The following is a 19,187-nucleotide window of genomic DNA, read 5'->3' as shown; positions in this document are numbered from 1 at the left end:
CTGAATTTTAAAGGAGCAAAACTTGCTAGAACCTTAGAGGAGTAAATCCATTTTCTGTTTTGTTAATCCTCATCTTTCCTAGCTCAGACTGTAATTTAACTGGCACAGTCAGAAGGAAGGGTTCAAGCAGATAAATATCCTTCAGCATCAAATGATGCATGATTTATGAAATAGGGCAAACCAGACCAAAATAATAACAAATGCACAACTTATTCCATACACTGTGAATTAGCCAAGTGGTATTTCTTTCCTTTAGTTTCAAAAGAACTGAGGGATAATTATTCATGCTGCACTAAAAATCGAGTTCATATGACCAAAACAAATACAGCAACCAAAGAAACATGGCACCTTCAGGAAATCTTACTACTTCTTGTTATTTTCTTGGAATCATTAAATGGTAGATTGCATAGAGGAAAACTAGTTAGAGATGTGGAAGGATCATAAACCTTAGGTGTGGAATTAGATTAGATCTGAATGTCATTCTGCCATACACGTACCGTACTCTAGCCTGCTTTGCAGAATTCAAATCAATTCTAAACTTACATTTTTAAACAATAGAGATTATCCACTCTGGCCTATGAGAGGATATTCTTCATATGCCTCCTTGAAGGCAACGGGACATGAGCAAATGCTCAAGTGTCCAGTCGTATCAGAAGGAACTTTAGCCAGTTTTGCAAGTCAGTTGTCTCCACTGGCAGTAGGAGGAACACTACACTCCTCATCGTTTAGCAGCTGGAGATGCTAGAAGTTCTCTCCTGCTTAACTAATCCAGCCAGGCTTCAATAACRTATTACTTTAAATTGCCAGGATGAACAGGAAATTTCTTGGCTCACTCTTTCTCCCCAAAGGGATTTCACACAAGTTTATTTCAGGCACCAACCTAGGGCCAAAGTATACTGGTCATTGCAGGCTATAAACATTCAACATACAACTGAAAAGTTTTCCATGCTGGTCTTCCTGTTCTTTGATCTGTCCTAGGACCTATGCTCTTTCCAGATGCCTGCAAGCACAAAGGAAATATCCAAATCATCCTTTGTTAAGTATAACTGGTTCTTAGGAAGATKAAGTCAGTTCAATAAAGACTGAAAAATTCTAGGATTTTCCTTTGCTCAGAGGTGATGCTCTTAGAGGCAGGCTCAAAGTTTAGCAYGCCCTACAGCCCTAGCAGCCAATATGCCATACACTCCTCATTATCTGACCAGCTTTAAAGGGGACAYAGAAATACTAATCTCTGTTCACATAGAATATTTTGTCCTTAATAGACATTTAGAGAAATGCTGGCCTTACAGCCACCACAAACGGATTTTATAATAATTTTCCAGCTCAACGGGCAGGATAACTAAACCCTAGAGGGCCCAGATTTTGTCTTAATATGTATCCCCTGCAACTTTCTTAAATTCAGCGGAATTTCTCCAGACTTGTGACTTCAAGATCAAATATTCATAAAACACAGACAAATTTGGAGTCTCTCCTTTCTTCCCCTACTGAAATTTTTTTTCTACCATTGCTGTAAGAGTCTCTGTATGTAGGCTGTCACTACCATGTCCTGCTGGACAAGTTTTGAACTGTGATTGAACTGTCCTACCTGCAGCTGCTTTCCATCCTCCTGACAAGAACCACTGTCTACAGTCTGCATGAGGAAAGGCTGCTCAGTGACAACCTGGTGGTCCCCTCACAGCTCTTTAACACATCTCACTTCTCTCACTTCCACTCTGATTTGAAACCTAGCCAGACCTCTAAATAGAAACAGCACTATCTGTCCGCCAGCTTCAAAGACTGGATTCTCATTGTATCTAAAAGAAAAATTCAGCCAAACAAGGACATAAATAGACAAGCAAACAAAACATCCATTGATGGCACCTTCTAGGAGCCTTGTGCTATAATGCTACATCTTCATAAACCAAATCTTCTCTTTCAGCAGAATACTTACGCACCATGATTATATTTAATGGGACCTCATCCACTCAGCACTTGGATGAAGAGACTCTTCCTGGACAGCCCTTAGCAAGTGCCCTCCCCTTGCACCCTGCTCTCCAAGCCGTGCTTGGCCAACGCTGCAGCTTTCTACGTGAGACTACTCTCAAGAGACTGTTATAAATAACTCCTTCCTCAACAAGAATCAACCTCTTTTTTTCAGTTGCACCACGTTTGTATGAGCTGACCATCTACTCTCTCTTTACTTCAACAGGCAAAGAGCAGAAGCCTTTACTCCTTATGTTCTTTCAAATAATACTTTTTTTTTTTTTTTCTTTCCTGGTGGTGTGGTCTAACTTGCTAACTTTATAATCTGTCCTTGTATTTTCCTTTTGTTCTGCGTGGGTCTTTCTCAACAAACCACTTGTCTCAGCAGTTTAAAAAGTATTCCCAAATACTGCCAAGGAAGGCCAGATGCAGCACTTGTGTGACATAAGCTTTGCAAGTCAGAAATATGTATGTGTATGCATCACATCAGGACAACTTACATCTCGCAGACAAACAGGCCTGAATTAACCCAAATCAACATCCAGACACCAGGAAGCTGAGGAGACTGCACAAAGATATCAGAACACCTTGTGGTTTTATAATTCTGCTGCTTTTGCATTTTGTTACTTCTCAATGCTCAGCTTCCTCCATGACAATCTGCTCTGCTGCACATTTTGGAACTGAACAACCGTGGTCGTCAGACTGGATATATACCAAGATCGAGGTTAGGAATATACATAAGTAACCACTTAATGCTTATGCTGATCTTTTAAATACCAGTAGCAACATTTTTATTATAGGATTCATTCACTTGTGGTCCTAAGTCGGGGTTGGAAGTTCAGGGAAACTGACAGCTCTGATTCGGTCACACAAGTCTGCCGAGGTCACTAACCACTTGCCCATCTGTCAAGCTTCTGGCCAAGWAGCTACTCGCTACAGGCAGCTGGAAGCTCCTGCTGCTTTCTAGTTATTTCTTCACGATTATAACATCCAAATTCCTGAGGTACTGATCTGGTAGGAACCAAAACAGTCATTCTTCAAGTTTTGAACTGTGATTGAAAGTACCTTCTCACAGCCCTTTTCTGGGCAGCTAATATGGTATTGGCCTCTTGCCAAATTAGTAGCACTAGACAACTACAATATACATTACAAAATTTGTGTTTTATAGCCTTGGCTATAATTATCCCCAAAGGAATTTTCATCTTCCAGCAGGCCTGCCATGAGGGTGGCGCAATTTATGCTTCCCTTGAAACCTGTCACACTGAACATTACTTGAATTTAAATTCCTTAAAGAGCTATCTACAACTGTTGAAACAGCTTTACCTTCCACTCACCAGCTTGTATACTAGTGGTTTCACCTTCCTCAAAAAAAATTCAGTGTCAACAATCAAGAATGAAAACTATTTAACTTTTTCTTTCTCCTGGTACACCAACCAGCATGTCTCTTTTTTAACAAAGAAATCAACTTTTCTGCACTATGCAYTACAATTTTACTGGTCACATGATTCTGCAACTGCTTGATATAACTAAGACTTGCGCAGCTGTTCCTGCACAAAAACTTTCATCTCACATTTCTCAAACTTCCTCCCTTTTTCATGAAAAATAAAGAAGAACATRATTTCCAGTTTCCCATTTTGCCAAAAGTACCATTTCTATTGAAATAGTTTAAATCAGTTTTAGTTAAAAATCATCATGATTTTTTTTAAAAAAGTATTTTAAAGAAGGAAGAGAAATAATAGCACAAAAGATATTTCTCCTTTATAGCAAATTAATTATATTTAGTGGAGAAGTAGCCTGTGTGAGCCCAAATGACTTCTAAAGGGCTTCTGGTGTTCAGAATTTCTACTGGAATAGTTATTTTAATCAAGTAAGAAAACTGAAACTGTGACATTTTTCTTCAAAGAGAAAAACAAAGGCTTTCTGGGTAGCATTCAAGCAGCCAGCACATGCCATACCCTGATTTGTTTGTGTCTTGCTTACTGAAGACTACAGTTCTTTCTAGGGCTGAAGGATTTAACAATGTTAATCTTCATGTTTTTCACATCCTATTTTATCAAAGAGCTAACACAATAAAGTATACTAAAAAGAGCAACTTCAACAGATTGCCAGAAATATTTGCAACAGAAATATCCAGAAATGTGTGGTTAAGGCCAAACACGTATGGTGCACGCCAGAATATGTTACAGGTCTCCAGTGGGAGACTGGTGGGAATTCAGAACATCCAGGGACACTAACGGGCCCACAAAAAAGAGAAAGAACAAGTGACATTTAAATAWTCATCACTCCTTTCAGAACTCATGTTACTGAGAAAGTCCTCATCCCAGGTATTAATTTTTTGCTTCTAAGAAATATTAGTGGCAGAGGAGCACTCCTTTTTTTCCAGCCTTAGCACTGCTTCTCAGCAGAGGACTAGCTGTTAGCAAACTAAGGATTCTCCTGAGGAAACTAAGAGGCTTTTCCAGCTGAATTAATTTAACAGAACAGGACATTTGCACAAAGAGAGAGATAACCAATGAGTTTTAACACTGAGAAGAAACATTCAATTTGGTTCTTTATAACAAAAAAGTTAGAAGGATTCTTTCTTAATATTTCTCTCTGGTGCAAATTACCAATCTAATGGCTGCCAACGATGGGCCCTCTGATACGGCAGATAGCCACCCCTATCTGTCGGCTCCATTGCTGATCTTTAATTAATACAGTAGTGACAAGCACAGCAAAGAAAACAAGCTTCAGGAAAGGGGCCAGGCTGATAAAYCATAGCCCCAGAAAACCAGTGTCCTTCCCCAAGTCAAAGACTTGGTGCTGAGTTTTGAATGCAGAAATAACCTCAAATCTTCTCAGTCATGAAAGGACACGAGCAAAAAGTAATCAAAAAGGGGGAAAAAAAGAGCAAATGTAAGAAAGAAATTGGGTATTTAAAGTCAGATACATGAAACACTTTCAGTGTTAAAAATAGAAGAGAAACATCAATATGGGTTCTTTATCTTTCCCTCACAAAAAGTACAAATGCCGCATTTAGAAGGTTGTTTGTAGTCTCATTTTAACATACAGCAGGATGTTTTTATTGAACCATCAACTTTGTTTGATCGCTTTCATTTTTGAATAATTCTTATTTGGAATCTGAAAGAAGCATCACTTGCTAACTACTCAACAACTAGTCCAGAAGAAATCCCCTTTCCTTTTACTCCTGACAAACARCTTCCTGGAGTGTTTATTCCTGCCCAGCCACTCACCAAAGAAACTAAATTTAACAAGAAAGAACTAATTGCCAAAAAAATAGCTGGTGTCTCTAAAGCATAATTACATTTAGAAAGCTCAACATAAAACCTCATGGATGAAAACACATTAGCTCAATTATCCAAGTTTCAAGTCCGATTACAAATATCTGTGTGAAGATAATTACTGTGCAGCTGTCAGTTCTAACAAGGCCTTACAGTACATACAGAATTGTACTCTTAATAGTCTGTGAATGAAGGGAAACATTATTAGCCAACTTTTGTAATACATATAGTAGAGCAGGAAAGTTATTGCCTACCACACTGAAAGGACAATAAAATGGTCTTCTTACATGACAGCAAAAACAGTATTTTAAAAACGGGTGCTAAATGTTAATTTTATCATTTGCCATCCCAATAATTATGCTTTCATAATGGGTGTATCCCTTCAAGAAGCATGATTAGATCTGAATTTCTAATTATAAGGACTAGCGAGTATGTCATATAGACTCTAGGAGGAAATCRAAGCAGTATTAAGTTTTGAAGATGTTGTTATGATCCAGAAGAAATTTCACTAATATGAAATTTGAATGTTTTTGCAGTGATCTGTCATTGTGCAAAACCCAAGGGAAATTTTGTCCAGTAACTAAATCCACATCTTATTTACAATTTTCAAACATTCTAATGAAAAAAGGATTTAGTGCATTTGCAAAAATTCACCCCACCTACATGTATTTTACAAAGTTAATTTAACACTGTGTATTCCTTTAGAAACTCCCTGGACATAAAGCCCAAGCCTTTAAACACACAGTGACTTTGAACCAAATGAAAYGCACGGGAGCAAGTCTTTTCCTTTCTCAGCGTCTCACTTCTCCAGCACAAACAAGGACAATAATGCTGACTTCCCCTTGTAAAGCACTTCAAGATCTACAGAGAGAAAACTGACTTAAGAGCGTGACATCCAATTTTATCTCCAACCACAGTTGGAGACAACTGTAGTTAATCCAACTACAAATCCAGGAAACAGTCCAGTAAAATTTTCAAAGAAGGGGTAAAGTTTCACACTAAGCTTTTCTCACCAGAATACTGGACCTTTGCTCAGACCAGCTGGCTGGTTCTGAAAGTATTTTCATCAGCCCACTACTACTTACAAATCAGCCACTTCCTCGGAGTGGGCTCCACGAAAGAGCTGTCCCTTCCGCCCCCATCCCACAATGCGCCTCGCATACTTTTAATTTAAAGCATGCGTCTCGTTCATTTTAATGGAAACTGTGTTTCATGTGTTTAGTATTCCCCACTGCTTTGCTGGATCTGGAGCAGAACTGCTTAACAGACCACAGGATCAAGGCCACTATTTTGACAGTCACCTCTCAGGGGYTAACAAAATGAGAAATTCTACATCATATGACGAGACTGAAGTTCCTTTTTGTGGCCAAAGTTATCTATGAGCTGCTATCRTTAGTAATCCTTGCACAAACAACTCTGAAATTGCATCTGGATTCAACCAAGGACAACCAGTGAGATAGGTTATACAAATGGCACCGGAACAGCTTGCAGAATAAGTGTATAACATAACTAGAAAACTCTGCAATGGTGCATACTATTCGTTTCTATCTTTGGTCACGTGTAAAGAGCTGAAAATTATCAACCTATTTGGTCCCTTGGTTTAAAGAATTTTTTTTGGCATGGGTTCAAGCCTGAATACAGCAAGCTCCAGACCTCAGAGCAGTATAATTTTCAATCCCTGCACAGATTTGGTTTCACTTAAGCTGCAGTCTGCTCTTCTAGCAGGGAGAGGTAGAATTTGGCTGTAATATATTTTCTAARTACAGTCAAATTAAGCTCTTTGGTGTACCACATAATCACAAATAATTATTGTATACATACTTAAAAGCATATTCTTGTTATGTTCAGCACATGGAACTCCCACTGACATTAATGGGAATTCCATGCCTCATGTAAAGGACACCCATGCGKGCGGGTTTGGGGTTTTTTGTTTTTTTTCCTATTCTTGAGAGTCAAGATAATCTTCTAAGCAAGGCTTAGCCTTGGGTCTCAAAAGATAGGTTCCACGAGGTTCTTGTGTGACTTCAAGGAAGTTACTTAATTATTCTGGGCTCAGTTCCCAGTTAACAAAGACAATGTATTTCTTTTTCTCCTTCTTGTCCTTTCTCTGTATTTCTCAAAGATGCTCACAACATACACGTCAAAAACCCTGAACAACTATAACATTTGTCAATTTGTTCAAAAATGCCAGAAGAGACTTGCTTCAGTCTTCTAGGAAAACATACCTGCTGTCATTTGATGTCTAACACCACTACACTTTCAGTATTCACCCTACTCCTTTCACTCAGTAATTTTCATAGGATCAGCATAAGAGCCAGAGAGAAACTGCCAATTTTCAGGTGACTATCTGAAYGCACGGGAGGTAGTAAATATGCTTCTCAAAAAAATCAATGACAGTACAGTGCAGTAACTCTTGGAAAAAGACACTCTTCTAGAAACACCATTCAATCTTGATAGAAATAATTCTGAAAAAAAGACTGTATTCTAATCTATAAATCTGTACTGATTTGGGCTTCTTATTTACACAGGAAATATAAGTTGAAGACATTCCGACAACACAAGATACACACAGGTATTCTTTTGACAGCCATTCGGTATGGTTCTCCAGCAAGCATCACCAATGTTATTCATACTTGGAGAGAGAAGGCAGAGATCATGGCCTAATAGCCACGAAAACAAGAGACTAGTATAGTTAGCACTACTGGAAAGAATTTCAGAAAGCAAACTTGCTATTTGGTTAGCTTCACTCTGAAAAGCAGGACAGGAGCCAGAACAATATACATTTGCAGGGGTTTATTTTGACAATGTGTTTAGTGGCTCAGTTGTTTCAGATATTTTTCCCCCTAGAATGCCAGTACTATTTTTTAAAGGCTAATCACAGATATTAAACAGCAACAGGCTTAAAAAGTGGTACAGTATGTCTGAAAAGAGTAAACTACTGGTGGGATTGTTTCTAGGAGGGAAGGGTCCGTGGAAACTGCTGTTTGGGTTGGCAGGATACCTTTATTTCATAGAAGAAAAAATGTTCCTGTTATAAAACACTTCTCGTGTTAGCAACGCTGCACACAAAGGGGCAGCTGTACTTTGCTTACCTCACGGGTGACTCTTCCGTTGTTATCAAAGTCATACAGTGTGAAGGTCCACTCTTGCCTGTTATCTTCCTCTACAGACACATCACATTGCAATTCCTAAGAAACATGCAAAGAGCAGCTGATTACCTAAAGCAAAAGGCCTGTTTGCAGAGGAGACACCGTAGAAGTAGGCTGCCTCCTTCCTCGCTCCCTCGCGGGAGGAAGCCTCAGGATACGTCCCGGGAGGCCTCGGTSCACCATGCTGAAGGAGCCTCACTGCAAGCACGTGACAACCCTAACACCCTCAGGCTAGACTCCTGGCAATCTGCAAGATACTTTCTACTTCATTGTATGAAACACAAAAAGATACAAGAAAACTAATCTCTGAAGCTCTTGGAATATAATAAGATTTACCACTAAAAAGTGAGAAGAAAACTCTGCTTAACTCAGGAAGAGCAAGATAACCGGTACAGACGCACAATACGAGGTAACATAGCACAGAGCCAGGAGCAGTCACTAGCACCAAGTGGACACGTGGCACAAGCCCCACCAGCGAGCCCTGTCCTTGACTTCCTTCACGCAGGGGCTGGAAGAGTTCATGGGGTCCGGTATCACGCCACTGCAGTTCCCGAAATGGTGAAGGGGCAGGTAAGAATGACCTGGGAGTGGTGCCCAACTCTTATTTTAGCTGGGCTACTGCTAGTGAGAGTGTGATCTGGGGAAAGCCTGAAAGAATCAATTTGTTAACGGAAAAAAAAAAAGATCCAAAAACTAAACCCAAAAGTTCAGCCAAGAACAAAGGATGCACTTTGCCTGACTCCAGTCACCTGGGTGCAAACTGTTTGCTTTCACTCAAGACGGTGCAATCAGACTCACCCAGAGCCACAACAAGGCAACACAGAGAAGTTACAGTGCAATTAAAATGAAAGCCACTGTATGCAAGTAAAATAAACAGCTCCAAGTAGCTTCAGCATGATAGAGCCCAAAATACCTGGCTGATGTTCTGACTTGAAACCAATTCCCTACAGCAGTTACGGGCACCCCCCGTCCCCTGCCGAGTTCAAAGGCAGGCTTCTCTTCGTCCTAACAAGCCCGCCTGAAAGCTGCCAAGTGCCCCACACTCCGCTGTGGAAATACAGTTTCATATTACACAAACATTCCCAGCACCTTTAAAAGCCAAATCACATCCACCTCAGATTTAGACCTCTGGTGTCGACACTTGCATTTCTGATTCTTTTTATACATGGCCATAAAATGAAAATGTTTACCAACCTCTTAGCCCCTAGCTGACACAGTTGGAAAACTTTGATTTGTAGAACAAAGGAAAAAATATCAATACTTGGTTTCTTGCCACTTATTAATAGGTCCTATGCTGCCTAACATAACACCTTTACATGAGGATGTGCTTTGCCTCGTTAAGAGCCACGGCAATCTTCCCTGCATTAGTCATGCAGCCTGGTACCAAGTGCTAACCTTTAYGGCATGCCAAGAACTACTTGGGCAGAAATGCGGGCTTTGCTGGGACGATGCAGTTCCAGCTCTGCTGGAACCGACCGTGTGGACAGGTGCCCTCCAACAGTCAAACATCAGGGCACTGCTAATTGCAATTTATCATGCCTTTTCTGTGTGCAAATATCTGCTCTGCAAAGTAGAATATAAAATGTGCCTAGAGAAAGAGATCCCTGTGCAAAAAAGGCAGGAACAAAAGTCAACTCCCCCCATCAGGCACACAAGCCCGTAGCAACAACTGAACTGCATACAAGAGAGCTACCGCCTCGTAATGAGCCTTAAAACAGTAAAGAGTAAATTGTACCAGATTACTAAACATTCTCAAGAGAAGGAAATGAAGACTGCAGCCATGCTGCAAGGTGGCTGGATGGTCTTTTAAACAGCACTGGAGGAACGCAAAGCTCATTAATGTGACAGGCTGACAGCCCTGAAAAGCAGAAGTTTGCCATGTCTGCGAGTGCAGAGAGATGAAAATTCTTGCTGTTGCTTGCCAGTACCAGAGTATCTTTCTGTTCACCAAGACAGACAGCTCTCTAGCTGGATGACAGCATGTTTCAATACTCATATTTATTAAATCGCTCCTTATATAAACAAAACCTGCCAACTATGCACAATGTCTGGCAGTTTTATGATGTTTATAAGTCTACAAGGAAATAGACCATCCAACTGATTCCTCTCGGGATTCTTCTCCTCCTCCCACCTGATCAGAGGGATTTCCAGCRTGGTAGATCAAGGTTATTTCACTTTGGAGGCACTGGTGGTTAAGTAAGCTCTCACTAACATCTTTTATATTAGGAAGATTTAATCAAGAGCAATCGTCCATGAAAACCAATCTAAAGATTTGATAACTTGGTGGGTGGCATAATAAATTACTTCTGAAAGGATCACAGGCAGGGGACGAAAACAAACAGCTTTCTTTACGTTTCAGAGCCTGCTGAGGGATCATCATCGTTTGATCCTATCCGAACTTGGAAATAAAACTCAATAATCACTCCATAAGGAACAATTCCACTGATAGTAAGACACAGACTCGTGACAATTCTGCTCCCTCATTACTCATTACAATCAACACGAGCTACACATATACACCAGAGGGCACTATTTGGGCCACAGGTTATTTATCTACCTTAATTACGTCAGTATAGTGAAACTTGAAAATACAGAGGACTTACTTCAAATTTTAGTTGCTTCTTGGAACCTGTCCGTGCATCACTTTCTTTTTCCACTTTCTTTTCATCTCCACTGCAAACTCCATCTGTCTTCTCCGGAGGCAAAGCCACTGCAAAAAATGTATTTAAGAGAAAAACACTTATAAGGGACTGTGTGATTTCAACAAACTTGTATGAGAGGATCATTAAACTTGATTTGCCTTTGTGTTCACTGCACACCTGGAATTATTTCAGCAGACTATCTACCACCAGCTCTTGGTGCCCAGCCTCTCCTACTAACCTCTGTAGAGTCAGAGAAGGTTCAAAGATAGCATTATGAGAATACGTAGAGAATATGAGAATTAGTAGAACCATTACTGTAAGTTGAATAATTCTGAAAAACATTGAATGCCTGTGCCTTTGGCTTGTAAAGAGGCACTCAGCCTTGTAGGTAAAGAAGCACAGTAGCTGAAGAAAAGGAATTCTATATTCTATAGTCATTATACCTATGAAAAATGCAGAGACTTTCAACTCTGCTCTCAATTCTTTAAGATATGTATTTTCCATGTCTAACTGCTTCTGCCAATAACATTATGCCCATATTCCACTAGGCATATCAGTAATCCTGCCTGCCTCCGTAAAATAGAAGCCAGTTACAAGAATGTAGGCCTTAAAGTCTGCATTTTTATTTTGCAATGTGGCATTTGCATTTATCTAAGACATTTATCCTAATGCTATGTAGGATCCATTTCTTGGTGATGCCTCTGCAGGTAAGATCTCACATGAGATCTCACATGTCAATTTAGTAGAGTCAGATTCCTTACAAAAAGGGAAACATGATCCCTTTCACTTCAGAGTAAGCCATTTCAAACAGGGTTTAGTTTCTGGCTCTGCTGGTGTTCAGTGCTACCAAGATGCCTCCCAAGCACTCTGCAGGAAAGTAAGGCACCACCACACCAGACAAGACAGTTGTATTTGCCATTTTTCAACATTTTCTTGCACAAATAGGAACAAGAAGTTTAAAAAAAATCTCCCCTTACCATAGCCTTCTACTCTTAGAAATTCCAAAAGCTAAGGTTTCTGCCATAACACTCAGATTGCTACACTGCAATGAATCACATTTTCTAATCTTACTTCTTTGTTTGCATTTAACACATTTTTTTWAATCTATGATACACTACAAAGACCCCAGATAAGCAGTGAAGACAAGGGAGCAATGAAGCAGAAACCTTAACCTTTGGAATTTCCCAACTTTGATACTCATGGGCAGTTTTGATGTTATACCAGTGCCAGCTTCCATAGAGATGCACAATGTACTGTACAAATGCAAATAATCATGCAGGTTATGATGTACATACTGACACATTGATACACTTTGATTTCTACTACAAGCCTTACTTGGATTCCCTATACCACACACAAGCTAAGGAGGAAGGTCAGGCTCAAGCAAGAAAAAGTTGCAACAGTGCCTTTCCTTGTCCATCTAACTGGGCATTACTGGACAAGCACAGACTGTTTATTAGGAGGTTTTTGTACAGCGTTTACCATAATGAATATAGCCAACATATATTACCTATGATACAGAACTTTGAAGTATATCTGAAGAACAGCCATATATACCTTATATTCCCTTTGTCCATAAATACAGCTCCATGTTCCTGGAAATTCAAAACTAAGACCAAAAAAAGACCCTCATAAAACAAACAAAAAAGATCACATCTGGAAACAGTTTAAATGATCTACCTTTATCCAGCCTCGCAGCTTCATTCTAAAAGCAACTAGAAATGAAAAGGTAAGAAGGGCCTTCGTAAGAAGGACAGTTACACTATCAGAGGTTCTTTGCAACTATTAAATATGCCTCTGGATTTTGAGCAGCTCATTTCTATCAGTGAGCAGTTTCTCACAGGAATGGATCTAACCAAGATAATAGAAATACTTGTTGTCAGGGACTTTCTACAGCTTCACTGTCAATCTCTAGGGACTGTGAAGTGAAAGCTGGGCTAGTATGACCCTTAGCTCTTTGGATTAATGGATAACCAACTGAAAAGAACTTCTACATCTATTATCACACATACTTTTCAACATATAAAGGTACATAACAGCCAAAAGATTTCTACACTGTTCTTTTGTCCATTAATGCTGTAGCTCAGCATCCCAGACAACATTAGGCTGAAAGAACGGAGGAGCAGATTCTGTAAAAGGCAAATATCCCCTGCCCCAATGTTCTTTGCTAGGTTTTTCTGTCCAAGTGAAATATCTCATCAAGTATTCTCTGAATTTCACTTTTGTGCTCTTCTGCTGCAAAGAGTAAGAACAGAGCCACCAGCACCAGGTCACCTTCAGGCTGCAAGAACTGCACTTTAACTGGCACGTTCAGTAAGCTTTCTGAGTGGAGAGCATGCGTGTTCAGATAGGAAGCTTCCACTTTAATGTATTATTTACGTAACAGAGGAAAAAATGTGCTCTGACAAATTACCCTTCTCAAAAAACAAGAGTTCAACTATTTGGGAAGGAGGGGATACATCTTGCAGTACACTCCTTCAGAGAGTTTAAATACTGTATGCCAGAAATTATCCTCTTTGAGCTTCGTTGACCTTTGATCTGAAGAACTCTCTGGCCTTGCTTCTCCAGGGAATTATCCTTTGAAATCAGTTACTCATTTCTGAGCTCAGATGAAATGGGGAAATCTGGTGATCTCATCTCAATGTCAGGTTTCATTCAGGAAAAGGAAAAAAAAAAGGCCAAATGAAGAAACTTTAAATGGGAATATGAATATATTAAAATAATACTTATGGGTGATCAAAAAATGTGCCTGTGCATATACGTGTGCCTTATGCAAACCCAATGAAAACTGAAAAATACATACTGGAATACGACTTTTTTGTCTGAATAGATAAGTACATATGTTTGATATCTTGTTTCCATACTTAGCATTGATTATTGACATGCTGCTCAACTTCATGAGGGCTACAAACACATGCTGAAGCTACTTATAAATAAAATGAGAATGTCTGCTTGGGACAGTTAAAACTGGCAGCCTGTAAACAGAGATCCACAAGTGAGTTGCATGCCAAGGTTCAGATATATTCACAATGTGAACTTCCTTTCAGCTCTGCCAATGATATTAAACTAGACCAGACAAGATTGCTATCTCAAAGGACTGTGGAGAATTAATAGACTTCAGTTTCCAAAGCCTAGGCCATCAGAAATAGGTCCGTGTACAATATATCATCTGTACAAAAATACTTACTTACCTCCCCACTCAGATAACAAGTCCTGACAAAGAGAACATACTATATAGACAAATACAAAGAGAAAGCTACCCTTGTTGTTGTGGGAATCCACAACTGGAAAAAAAATGTATATTTATTACTTCTCATGGGAATAACCATATGCTCTCAGAAACAATGTTCCACAGCAGAACGTTTCATGAATTGAAATACTGCATATGTTTTCTTTATGATGTTCTCTTTTCTTGTTCATTATTAATGATCTTGTATTCACTTCTATAACCTTAAGACACTATAAAAATGTGTCTGGACAATATTTTAAATTGGAAAGACAATAAAGGAAAAATATTAACTTGGAAAAATTGTGAAATACCATTCTTTCATGAAAAACAAACTGACTGGCTTAAGTGTACTAGCAGATGTTTCTCTCTAAGGATTGTTAATTATTACCACCCAATTGCTCATAATTGAGGTGGGGGAGGAAGAGGAGGAGAAAACGATCACCATTTTAAAGGTATTAAGACTCATCCCTGAAGAATTAGGTCTTTTTTCAAAGGTTTATTCATCCTTAAGAAAGAAGYAGGTAATAATTCTAACTGCTTCTTAGGAATCACCCAAAAAATCACAGAAATGAGGTAAAATTGATTGCTGTACTGAGTATACTGAGTCAGTATAGAAAATTATACTTCAGACAGCCAAAGCTTTCTTCACTCACCTCTGTCTTACACCTTAGATGGAGGGGTGGGGTGGGGGGGGGAGTCAGAAAGCCAATATAGAGCTGCAGTCAAGATGAAAAGTGAGTGTTTAACTTTCACTGTCATTCAGGTGGCTTGTCATTTCAGGTTTCTCAAAGCCCCATTCAAGCAAAGCACCATACTTTATAGCAAATAATCTTCCTTCTCAAAATATGGACATAGTTTCACTTTTTTTTTTCAGCTGCACCAAGCATTCTAGTTGGTGAGATTAAGAGCATCTTGTAGTCAGAAAACAAAAAAGGATGAAACTCCCAATTGCTCCTCAGGCCTAAGTTACAGCTACTTAGTTAAAATTTGCATAGTAGTTATGAGAATTCAGGCTAAAGATGAACTACTTCAGAGCCTCTTTGGTATGGCAGCCATTTAGAAGGGCATCAAAAGGATCACAGCGACCTAGCTCAGAAAGCAGAACTACAGGAGAGGCTATGAATTTCATGTCAGGGTCACTGCTATGTAATTTTTGAGAGAAAGCAAAATAAAGGTAAAATTGGAGAACTGACAAAAATGCCACCTATGTAATTCAACGTCCGGTATAGCTGAAACAAAATGCTTTGAAGTGAAATACTAGTTTTCCCCTAAAGCTGGGTAGACTAGATTCCACAGCAATGCTTTAAAAAGACTAGCAGAAGCAATGGGACAACCACATTACATCTACATGGGCAAAAGCAACAAACCACACATCAGAATCCGAGACTTGTGGGGGAGTAGGATAAAAAATGCACAGAAGTAACAAGACAAAGAAACAAAGACATGAGCACTTCTTTAAAAGCTCAGACTGAACTTCAGTAGCAATATTCAAGCTGGTCGAGTTGAACACTGAAGAGCTGGTCCAAACGAGCTCAGCAGTAAAATTCCTATTGATGTCAATGGGGTAAGGGTTTCATTCCAAATTTACAGACCTACTAAACGCAGTAACTCAGAGGCTATGACAACAGAAGGGATAGGAAAAGAACTATGCTTCTTTTCCCGAAGTCTGATGTCTAAATTATCTGGTTCTGTCAACACTCTTCATTGCAAATCAGGTTTGACAAACATGACTGACATTCTTTGCTGACTGCACAACGACAAACAGAGCAATAACAACTGTGCTTCAAAGTCCAAATTGAGAAGTCCTTTAAGCAAACAATTGCATTCACATTCAGATTTCACTTTCAAGTTCTCCAGGAGGCCATGAACACAGAAACATCACCCCCATTAGGCACACATGTCATCTTTATTTCAGAGTTGAATGAAATACATCTCTGAGGGTAACAGCTTTACTTCTATGAAGGTCCTCTTCTCCAGCGGCAAATAACACATGCAGAACAGGACCAACGGGCAAGTGACACTCCCGGCCCATGCCACAAGAGGAAGGACATAGAAAATCAGGCTCATCCTGGGTCAGTGCCAAAAGCATGTTTTCAGCTTTTTCTGGCTGAAAGCTGAAGCTGATGAATTAGACACACCCTTCAGAAGGGCAAGGCTCAAGCTGCCTTCTCTGAAGCTCACTGCAGGGAAATTAATTGTTCTTTTTAAGCGCAGTGCAAGAAGGCAAAACCAATTTAGCAAGAGCTGTACCAGTGGTGCTTCATATTAGTCTAGGTTAGACATTTCAACCTGAAAACACGGAGCAAAGTCATCTTGTTCCATTTCTCTGTTTCCTGATAGTCACAACACAAATTAAAGATTCAATTATAGACCACAGAATGGAAGGAAAGAAAAAAAAAAAAAAAAAAAAAAGGATTCATGGATTCATAGTGTCACAAGACGTACTGCCAGCTCCCAACCAAGGGAGCTGGTTAAACAGTACACACCAAACGGCGGGGCTGTGACTCAGGTCGTGTGACAGCTCACAACAAACAAAAATAGACAACCAAAATATGCTTGAATCATTCAGGCATCAGATAATGATTCTGACTGACTAGTCACCACTAGGATATTTGAGAATTGCTAAACTGAAATTCACTCAAATGTGATCAGACAACAAATTCTCCCCTGAATAAATAATWCTCAGACTCACAGGTCTGTGCAGCAATGCCTCGCTCAAGCTTCGATTCCAATTGCCAGCCCCAATAACGTGACACAAACAAACAGAAGTATTTCCCAACTTTGATACAGAAGCACAACAGATTTCGTTTGGGTTTGGTTTCTTGTTTTGGTCATTGCTTGGGGAGGTGGGGAGTTTCCAAGGAAATATTTCTARTATCTCTCTACCAAAGAAAGGATTATAGTAACAGTACACATGCAAAGGACAATACAGTCTCCCTTGGCTAGCTAGCCAATATCTCACACGCATTTAAACACTAAACCTGGCCTTCCCACGCACTCCTTTTAACAAGGGAGTTGCTGAATTTTGCCAGATTACAATTCTCTTTCCCAATTAGTTCCCCAACTGGCTGTATTTCATCAACAGCAACTGCCAGATTAAGTGCCTTACTTGACCATCTTCACCCAATACACTTTGATGTTCAGTTCTCAAGCTTCAAAATACCTTTTGGATGAAGATCAGACAGCACTAAACAGAATTACTAATTAATTAAGCAAAGTTAAATTTTAAACACTGTTTGTTGTGTTAGCCAAAAGCCCGAACAGAACAGCCTTTTTTTCCCCTTCCTCATCGCAGATCAAAGGAAATCATTTCTCCCTCCCCTCCCTAAAAAAAAAGGGGGGGGGGGATCTCCATAAGGTTTGGTCAGAATAGTTCAGGATGATACCTGTAGTAGCAAGATTTGCGTTTGATCAGCAGGCATATCAAAAGCCACATTATCAGAATGCAATCTGCTATAACAATCTATATCATTTAATACAGGAAAACGCTTCCTAAGTCAAAACTGTCACTTTCRTATGGACCACTTACAGTATTGTGTGTCCCTAGAGCTCTAAATGGAACTGCAAAGTGCTTAACTCTTTCACTGAAAAGTGACAGATAGAGACACCAAGTGATAATTTGTAACTTAAAGGAAAAGAAGACAGACCTCTCTTCTCTAAAGAAGACAGACCTCTCTTCTCTAAAGATGGCCATACACTGATTTTGATTAGTAACAGGTGACAACTGTGTTGTTTAAATTCCCTTCTCAGTATAAATTGCAGATATGTGCCCTCATACAGAATTTTTTGTCTTTAACTTTCCTTGTCTCTTTGGATTTTTTGCCCCCGAGATTCAGAACGGAAGAGGAGCTAAAAAAAAGGAGGGGGGGGGCTAAGTAATCCTTTATTCAAATGAAAATGGAGTAGGYAATGTTATTAAAAATGAGGACTCTGATATCAAACTCACTCCTATCTGACTTAGATGTTCAATGGGAAAACCGTGTTTCCACCACCTTTGCTATGATAATGGGGCCTCTGAAGATATTTGAACTKTAAGATTCATTTCATCAGAATTGCTTCCCTTGAGAAAGAAAGTTGCTGTGACCCTCACAAAGCTGGCCCGTTACAGAATGCACTGTTGTGGACTTATATTTTAACATTATTTTAAGTGTAATGACTCGGTTGCACATCTGGCAACTCTTGTAGTTACGCTTCAGTAGCGAGTTCAGAGCCTACACCTCACTGCCAAAGAGGAGAGGGGGCTGAGTGAGAAGAGAGATTTATCTCCAAGATACTGTACAACTGGAAAGGAACATAGCGACTAACAGGGTCTGCATGTCCGTGTGCACACRCACACGGGTCCCCTTTCTGTACTTCTACTTGCTAAGCGATGGTACTTGCATTGTGCATCRCACACTGGGCAACATCCAGAGAAATAAAATTCTGGAAACACTAGACCCCACCACCAGCTTAAAGTCTAGCAACCACACAGGACCTCGTTACAGAAAACTCTTCCATACAGCAAACGCAACTAATTGCTCGCTGTTAATACCCGTACAACGACCTGAAGCGCACAGCCAGCAGTGGAAGTCCCCCGTGCAACAGACCATTCCCAACCCAAAAGAGGAGACAGCTCCATTTTGGAGCATTCTCAAGAGCCTGCACACCGCAGCGCCTCAGTCAGCTCCCCCTTGAGCTATTGCTTTGGTGGAAAACCTTGCAATACTTTTTCCTTGAGAGCGTCATTGGGGATTTTTGTTTAAAATGCAGTATCTCAAAATCTGGGCTACAACGACTGCTTGCCCATGGCATAAGGCAGGGGTGCAGGGGCTGGGGCAGCAGGTCAGGGGCTCCACGAGGCTCGCAGGTCCCGCTGACAGCAACTGCCTTCAAGCTCTGCCTTACCAAGAACATCCTTCCCCACCCATGACTCCACGCTCCGCAA

General features: G+C 40.0%; 1 protein-coding gene across 3 annotated transcripts in view; it reads right to left on the bottom strand.

Annotated features, from left to right (window-relative positions):
* The window catches only part of NKD1 (NKD inhibitor of Wnt signaling pathway 1), a 104,959-nt gene that overhangs the window by 8,006 nt on the left and 77,766 nt on the right, over positions 1 to 19,187 (bottom strand). For 2 of the 3 annotated variants that reach the window (XM_085303839.1, XM_085303841.1), the window contains 2 exons: positions 10,996 to 11,102; positions 8,336 to 8,431 (listed from right to left, as the gene is read on the bottom strand). In XM_085303839.1, coding sequence (XP_085159965.1) covers positions 8,336 to 8,431; positions 10,996 to 11,102 — 203 coding nt within the window. The remainder of the gene's footprint in view (positions 1 to 8,335; positions 8,432 to 10,995; positions 11,103 to 19,187) is intronic. The other variant, XM_085303840.1, reaches the window with a different exon arrangement.

This window comes from Rhea americana, unplaced genomic scaffold (assembly GCF_003343005.1).
Source record: "Rhea americana isolate MKP2758 unplaced genomic scaffold, rheAme1 scaffold_20, whole genome shotgun sequence".
Taxonomy (NCBI): Eukaryota; Metazoa; Chordata; class Aves; order Rheiformes; family Rheidae; genus Rhea; species Rhea americana.
Note: the sequence above shows the minus strand (reverse complement) of the source record. Positions and strands in the feature narration are given on the sequence as shown.